Source organism: Macadamia integrifolia, chromosome 6 (assembly GCF_013358625.1).
Source record: "Macadamia integrifolia cultivar HAES 741 chromosome 6, SCU_Mint_v3, whole genome shotgun sequence".
Lineage (NCBI taxonomy): Eukaryota > Viridiplantae > Streptophyta > Magnoliopsida > Proteales > Proteaceae > Macadamia > Macadamia integrifolia.
In genome coordinates, this window is record NC_056562.1 from 35,351,771 (window position 1) to 35,359,613 (window position 7,843).

At 39.6% G+C, this 7,843-nt stretch overlaps 2 protein-coding genes and 1 pseudogene across 5 annotated transcripts; 1 reads left to right on the top strand and 2 right to left on the bottom strand.

Moving 5' to 3' along the window:
- Positions 1-629: 629 nt before the first annotated feature.
- Positions 630-1,916, bottom strand: LOC122082512 (protein SAR DEFICIENT 4). The gene has a single exon (XM_042650132.1). It carries the CDS (start codon positions 1,868-1,870, stop codon positions 842-844), a length of 1,029 nt encoding a protein of 342 aa, XP_042506066.1. The 5' UTR covers positions 1,871-1,916; the 3' UTR covers positions 630-841.
- Positions 1,917-1,959: 43 nt separating this feature from the next.
- On the top strand, positions 1,960-5,067 carry LOC122082511 (meiotic recombination protein SPO11-2). Of its 4 annotated transcripts, none has more exons than XR_006141332.1 (12): positions 1,960-2,161; positions 2,254-2,337; positions 2,569-2,698; positions 2,803-2,940; positions 3,086-3,174; positions 3,680-3,808; positions 3,895-3,989; positions 4,182-4,244; positions 4,323-4,399; positions 4,501-4,628; positions 4,784-4,913; positions 5,012-5,067. XR_006141332.1 is itself a non-coding variant. In XM_042650130.1 (12 exons), the coding sequence occupies exons 1-11, from the start codon at positions 1,976-1,978 to the stop codon at positions 4,905-4,907; spliced, it is 1,254 nt and encodes a 417-aa protein (XP_042506064.1). In that variant the 5' UTR covers positions 1,964-1,975; the 3' UTR covers positions 4,908-4,913; positions 5,012-5,067. The 4 variants fall into 4 exon arrangements, 3 of the variants coding, with proteins under 3 accessions (XP_042506065.1, XP_042506064.1, XP_042506063.1); XM_042650130.1 differs by having other exon boundaries at positions 1,964-2,161; positions 4,773-4,913; XM_042650131.1 differs by having other exon boundaries at positions 4,784-5,067.
- Positions 5,068-7,292: 2,225 nt separating this feature from the next.
- On the bottom strand, positions 7,293-7,843 carry LOC122082254 (annotated as a pseudogene).

Here is a 7,843-nt window from a genome sequence, read left to right on the forward strand (position 1 = left end):
GTGGGGAGAGCTCGATTTGCAACCATAACCAACAAAGGAAGATTGACCTAGAGCTCTATCTAAATACTGAAACCCCTGTTCCATTTTAATGTTTTTGAAATTGCAACTTTGCAAGGGTGCATCATCCTAACAATGATGCATCTGAGGTCTGAGGTCTGAGGTCTGAGGTGGGAGGTGGGATTCTCAACAAAACTAATATAAAGAAAGACAATCCATAAACACCAACAAATACGAAAAAAACGAACACATTCAAGCAAGAGGACACAAAGATACAACGAGATTAATACACTAATGTAATGTGCTATGTCCTAGAGTGAAGAAGACGATTCACTATATGATGAAAGAAAGGTTACTGAGGAGATCCCTCAAGAACATCCAAACTCACAGCAAGAAACCCCAACTTGAAAATTCCAAATCTGACTTACTTTCTCAACAAGATGATGGTATAAATATATACTCTTTCAAGTCGGATTGCCATCAAGATATACTGGAACGGGTCAAGAATTCGAGACAAACATAGAACATGTCAATCAGCTTATTGAGTTGCAGCAGGTGAGGCTTCCCCTCCTAAATGCATGCAACAAATTAGAAGTCCAATGCACATTAACGTTAGTGTTAAAACTGAAAAATACATTGAAAAGGATATATTTGTTTAAAAGAACCAGAAATGAGTGACAAATTCTGATAGGATTGCCAGGGAAAAGGAGTATCTTCCACTCTAGATCAAACTGAGACAAACACAGACAAGCAAAAGATAAAAAAAACAGAAAAAGAAAAAGACATTGCAGTAGAAAAATTCATCCAACACTACAAACTGAGACAAATGAAGAGCAATCAAACCCTAGCCTTTGAGTTTAGCATCTTTGAAAGTCTCATATACCAGTTGGGCACTCGCAATATCGACAACAGCGGATCCAACAGACTTGAACAGAGTTATCTCATCGGAATTAGACCTTCCAACCTTATCTCCATTGATCAAATCGACCAACCTCCCACCAATCTCTCCCGGCGAAAGCAGTGCCCTTTCAAAAGCACCCACCAACTCCCCAGCTTCCACCAACGCAGCCTCACAATCCACGAAAATTTTAGCTCTCTTTACAGCCTCATCGTCACATTCCCTCATGGAAGGCGTAAAAGACCCAACCAAATCCAAATGGGCACCTGCCTTCAAAGCCTCACCCTTCACAATCGGAACCTCAGAGCTCGTCGCACAACTCACAATATCACCCAACCCAATAATCTCATCCAAGCAGTCGTTGTGCTCAAAGGAAACACCCCTTAATTCTTCCTCTTCTTTTAACTCGATTGCCAAATTACTAGCTTTCTCCACCCTTCGATTCCATATTATCACTTTCTTCAAAGTGGGTCTAACGGCAAGGTGAGCTTTGATGAGGTGTGGAGCTAAAGAACCCGCTCCGATCATCACGAGCACCTTCGCGTCTTCTCTCGACAAGAATTTAGAAGCTAGAGCAGATACGCATGAGGTTCTCCATAGAGTCAATTCAGTTCCATCCATGAAAGCTAAAGTCTGGCCTGTAACCGAATTGAAGAGGACATAACTTGCATGAATTCCAGGTAAGTTTCGAGAGGAGTTTTGGGGGAAAGAGGTTACGAGCTTGACACCGATGTAAGGAAGCGAAGAAGAGAGAGACCAAGATGGCATTAAAAGCAGAGATGATGACGAATCAATGGAGTAGTTTTGACGAATTGGGGATTGAATTGAGGCCGAAACGGCAGATAGAGAAGATTGAAGGTGTTTGAGGAGAGATGGGTAAGAAAGGGTTGAACGTAAGGAGTCATTATCGATGAAGACTGGAGCAGAACCAACGTTCTTGAGCTTCTCACTGGTTTCTCCTTCTCTGGTTGACATCAGGTGAGCTCGATACTTCGATTCAGTTCTGATCTCTTGACGAAGAAACTCAGGTCATCGTATCCCAATTCCCAAATCGGGTGACATATAATTACTAAAATACCCATGATAATTTTTCGAAAGATAAAATATCTATTATACCCCTCTGTTTGGCATTTTTATCTCCAACACACGCAGACTTGCTTTCAAATGCTCTACTGGAAGCTTACAACAATGGCGGATTTCTGCAAATCGTCGTTGTTCTATTCTGATAAAAAACTCTGCTACGCAGAGATACTTCCACCTTCAGTGGTATTTATCATCTAAGCCTTCTACTTCTTCTTATTGCTTCCTTTTCTGCTTCTTCTCCAACTGGAATCGTTCTCCGAATGTGATTGGTTCAGGTACGAGCTAGAATCGAAGTCGCAGTCCTCAATTTTCTTAAGATCTTGAATTCTCCGAATCCGGCCATTACCGATCTCCCTCTGGTTAGTATTTTCTTTAATTTTCTCTTTCATATTTGAGTGATTGAATGAAATTTTACGAATAAGTAAAGAAAATTGTGGTTAAATGTTGTGTTTCGGAGGAGGCATTCTTGTTATTTGGAACATTCTGATTTGAACCGATCGTCTGTATTAAGAAATGAAGTAATGTCCTTTGTGTTCTCTGTGACTCAATTATTCAATTTCAGTTAAAATCCGAACTGACTCCTTAAGTAGATAAGTAGGACATCAAATAATAGCAGAGTGAGCCGTGGGTTGATGACGGATGTTTCCTCAATTTTCCTCTCTCACTCTTTCTGCACGAGGTCTCTGATGAGAGCCAATGCCGCCAAGGCCTTCGTTAGAGGTAGTGAAAATTGATCTTCTACTTCTACTTACTTTTACAGAAAATGTCTTTGTTCTTGAGCTAATTTGTTTCCCCTTTTTTTCTTCCGTTCTTTCACCTGGCAGTGTGGAAAGTCATGGAGATGTGTTTTCAGCTTCTGACGGAGGAGAAGAGGGTCACTCAGCGAGAGCTCTTCTATAAGTTGCTTTGTAACTCGCCAGATTACTTCACTTCTCAATTGGAAGTCAATAGAACAATCCAAGGTCAATGACTGTCTGGTTATATCTTTAGAATTTTGTCCAATTTCTTCATCTAACGTTTAAGATAAACCTTTTGAATACTTTTTTTTTTTCTATGTTGAGCTCCTTATTAAATTATTAATGGGAATTTGAACTATTACTGCTGCAGATGTTGTTGCTCTGCTCCATTGCAGTCGTTACAGTCTTGGAATCATGGCATCTAGCAGAGGGGCTCTCACTGGGCGTTTGTTGTTGCAGGTATGCATTTCTTTCTTTGGGCCTAAGCAAATTCATCTGTTTTGAAGCTCTTTCACAAGGTTTTAACTTGCCTCCACAGATCACATAATAAAACTTGGAATAGCTGTGACTGGTAATGAACTAGTCTGTGTAAAATTGTTGAGCAATTAACCAAGTCATTCTAAGATTCAAAGAACGCAGCCATGTAAGAGCATTCCAGGTTCAGAATTTCCCCCAATGTTAAAAGCTTCGTTTCACCAGTACTGATTTTGTCTTGAGCTAGTGTGCACCTCGAAAATACATTCAGAACGGATGCATCTCAACTGCCTATAGTTTATTGATGAGTTTCCTGTAACTGGTAAATGTTTGTGGGTAGGTACATTAAGTAACAATTGAACTCACCCTAAAATCAGATGTCCTTAGTAGGCGACCTGATCAATGATATTGTCACTTTCTGTTGATTTCCCAATGAATTCATGTATAGCGGTTTTGTCGCTGCCTTATTAAATCTGAAACATGAATGAAGGATCCAAACCAAGAAACTATAGACTGCACCGCTTGTGGATCTTCTGGGTATGCTATTACAGGCGACTTGAATGTGATAGAGAAGTTGGTCATGCAGTCAGACGCTCGGTATATTATTGTGGTAGAAAAGGTATTTGGGTGTTAATTCTCTATGAATAGTCAATAAGGCTTTATCTATAAGGTGGTCTTTTACATTTTACGTTTGAACTTGTGTAGCATGCTATATTCCAAAGGCTAGCTGATGACCGGATATTCAATAAAATTCCAAGCATACTTGTCACGGGCAAGGGATATCCAGACATTGCAACTCGGTAATTCCCAAAAAGAAGAAAAGAGAGAAAAATGCAGATGCCACTATAATGAAATCTTAACTACATCTCTTTTGGTTTTGTACGATAATTAAGTCGATTTTTGAAGTGTTACTTTTGCATCTCAACTTCAGAACTTACTGATTTGTTGGTGGTTGATAGCTGATTATATTCCGTGTAAAATTCAAATTACAGGTTACTTCTATATCGAATGAGCCGTGCTTTTCCAAATCTTCCAATCGTAGCACTGGTTGACTGGTGGGATTAAAGAGGAAGTCTGATAATGTCATTGCAATGAAGTTTCTGTACTAATTTTCACATTTGAACTTTCTGAAGGAACCCAGCAGGACTAGCTATACTATGCACCTTCAAGTTTGGCAGCATTGGAATGGGTTTGGAGGCATATAGATTCGGTATTTCTTATTTCTTCCATCATGATTATGGTTACACCAAATGGAGTGAAGTATAAATGAAATATGAGTATGAGTATCCAATAACTTTTTTCTTCTGTCAGCTTGCAATGTCAAGTGGCTAGGTTTGCGAGGGGATGATCTACCACTTATACCTGAAGAATCATTAGTTCCACTGAAACCACGTGATCTGCAAATAGCTAAAAGCTTGATGTCCTCTGAGCTGTTACAGGTTAATACCCAACAACATCCAAATGAATTACGACTTGCAAATTCACTCACCTATCATGTTATGGAAGCCATAGCACATCAAATTATTTGCTGCGATCTTGCTGCCTTCTTTGGAATGCAGTCTAACTGTGTCTTTGATACGTAGGAGAATTACAGAGAAGAATTGCTGTCAATGATTCAGAGCGGTCAAAGGGCAGAAATTGAAGCTTTATACTTCCATGGGTATGATTTTTTGGGAAAGTACATTGCGAAAAAAATTGTACAATCAGATTACATCTGACACTAGGTGATTGCCGCTTCCTTTTTCTGTTTCCTTCCGTCTATGAGTTGATCTACTTTCCCATATCTGGGATGTGACAAAAGGATTGCTAATTCTTCTTACAGGATGTGAAGACTCAATTTCAAACTTGGAACCAAAGAATCTAGTGTTTTTGCTTTGATTATCGGTTGAAGTCATTTAGTTGTCATCTATCCAATGGCAAAGGAATAACAACTAAGAATTATACCTGAGATGATATGAAGGTGTAGTCTAGAAGGAAAAATGAGAACCTGTGACTTCCTGCACCACCCGCACTCTATTGGCAAGGATCTAACCAACTGCGCTAGCAGATGTCTTCGGGTATATTACATTTGAGTTCTTACGGGTCGGTGTGTGTTGGGGACCTGGGGTTGATTATATCTGGGTACTTTAGGAAGGAGAAGCCTTTGCACTCCATCTATTATGGCTCCCACTAAATACAATTGGCACAGGTTGGCAGTCCTCTCCCTTTCCTCTCCCCCATCCCTCCCTTCCTTTCTACCTGTAGGCACCAAATTACATTTTAAATCAAACGTCAAGGCTAAGGCACTTTCAAGACAGCCGATCCTGAATTAGCGTGGAATCCTATGATATTGCACTATTTTGAGTAAAATGGCGATAGCCATAGCCAACCCCATGTACAATGCATGGGTCTAATCATTGGCATTACTCTTTTACCACCCTTCATACTGTTAGGATTGGTGACACCCTAAGAATAGGGGTCTCATGGTATGATTTATGAACTGTACTGTTTAAACCGATGGATCCAGCAAGTTAAAATCCAAAACCGGCCCGACTTTTAGGCATCATTTGACAATGTTTCGTTTCTGTGTTTCTTGTTCCCAAAAACGGAGAAACAGTTTAAAGGGCGTTTGATAAGGTTGTTCCGTTTCACCCGTTTTTAGAAACATAAATCAAAATTTATGCCTATTTACAATTCTAAAAACGACTTTGACGAAACAAGTTCAAAATGTTTCTAGAAACGAATTTGAGAGAAAAAAAAAAAAAGGTTTTTGTACCCGGTAAATCTCTCAACTATTTAAACTTAAAAAGAGACAACTGAACCCTCTCTCCCTTTTGGGCATTCGATGATATTATTGGGTTTTTTAGTGGCATTATGTCTGCAAAAAACGTTTCGAGAAACAGGTTTATCAAACTCCAAAAAATCCCCTTTTGTTTCTGGAAACATGAAAAGCCGTTTTTATTGTTTCTAGACACAGAAACAACAGAAATGTTATCAAACGGTGCCTTAGTAAACAACCTGGTCTCGGACATAGACCGGTTATTCTATGATCATTCTTGGTGTTTGGTTGTATAGTCTAATGAGCATTCGATTGGGATAGACTGGCACCAATAATCAATCATTTATAATCGGATTGATCCGTTTATAACTCAACTATGAACAAGTAACAAACTAATTGAATATAAATAGGTCCATGCCTAGCTTATGAGGCCCGATTAGCTAATTTGATAGAGAGTGATAAGTATACCGGTTGATATCCCTAGTAGAAGATTGCAAATTCAAAAATACTCTTTTCTCACCATTACCAAATGTGTTTCTTTCTTATAGAAGTATTCTATTGTAATAGAAATAGATTAAAACAAAAAAATGATTTCAAAATATTTTTTTAGAAATAGAAAATATTACCAAACAAACCATTATTTATATATAATTTTCCCTTCCCCACTACTCAGGGTTTTAAGAATCAATATTAGATTGGTTGTATCAGTATTGGCCATGATCGATACAAATACCTGACTGATATGCATCGGCCAATATGATACGATTAGGGATGTGGGTTTTTTTTTTTTTTAATGAAAATGATGTTTTGACTCAGTATCTGTATCGATATCGGCTGTTATCTAAATGCGTTTTTTCTTTAAGAGAAAATTGCATTGCCACCCCCTGAACTTTGGTCTTTATTCAATACCACCCCTTATACTTTTCAAAATCCCAAAGACACCCCTTAATAATTTAAAAAATTTCAAATCCATCCCTGTCGTTATCCATCCCAGTTAACTGTTGGAAGATCTGTTAATTTTTGTTTAAAATGTCCAAAACACCCTCACTCAAGGTGATTTGACCACCTTACCCTTGCCCTTTCTTCTAAACTAAAACCTGCGACTCCCCTCCCCTCCGACGAATGTTTGCGGCTACGCATTTTTTTCGGCTAAAGTTAGCCTTCAATGGTTGTAATTTTAGGTTTTCCTAACCGTAAACACGAAACAACACAAGTGTTTAGAAGCACAATGAGCTCCGCAACGGCTGCACTTGTGGCTGGGCCATTGAGGATGCCCGAACAACTGTGCCCTGTCGTCACATAACACCCCTTGACAAAAGCATTCTTGAATAAGAGATAAGTAGGCTTACGCCGCAGTGGTTTATTGGCCTCCTCCTTGCGTGCCAGTGCTTACAAAGAACCCAGCCGACTTCCCTGCAAGCTTCTGTTCCTTCCACAACTGCCCAGTTGAGTCGAAGAAAGACTTCATTTGGGCAACCATAGATCTATACCTAGTCGGAAACCCAAATAGAAACCCATTAGCCAATGCCAATTCCACCACAGATATCAATGGGATCGATTCGTCTTTGGGAGGAGCCTTCATTTTCTTGAGAATCTCATTTGACAGAATCTTAGGAACATGGTATAAGAAACCCTCGGTCCCTTTGATCCCATCAATCCCTTTCTTCATTCTCTTTGCCAAACCCTCCACATGGCCATACATGGAGTAGTAGACGATAAATATCTTCAACTTCGCAGCTGGAGATGAAATGGTGACTTTGCCCATAGGAGTGGCATCAGCAGTGAGGTCTTATCGACGACGGCGATCGAAGCATTTGCGGTGGTCTTCGGAGGATCGTCGGAAGTAGCTAATGGCATACGCTTTTTACTGGGTACACAACAGCCTCCCTTGCCCAT

Bases quoted from the DNA above. Each gene is read 5' to 3' on its own strand.
- LOC122082512 (XM_042650132.1), bottom strand. From the start codon at position 1,870: ATGTCAACCAGAGAAGGAGAAACCAGTGAGAAGCTCAAGAACGTTGGT.
- LOC122082511 (XM_042650130.1), top strand. From the start codon at position 1,976: ATGATAATTTTTCGAAAGATAAAATATCTATTATACCCCTCTGTTTGG. The intron at 2,338-2,568 runs GTTAGTATTTTC...CTCCTTAAGTAG, and splicing joins CCATTACCGATCTCCCTCTG to ATAAGTAGGACATCAAATAA. The intron at 3,809-3,894 runs GTATTTGGGTGT...GAACTTGTGTAG, and splicing joins ATATTATTGTGGTAGAAAAG to CATGCTATATTCCAAAGGCT.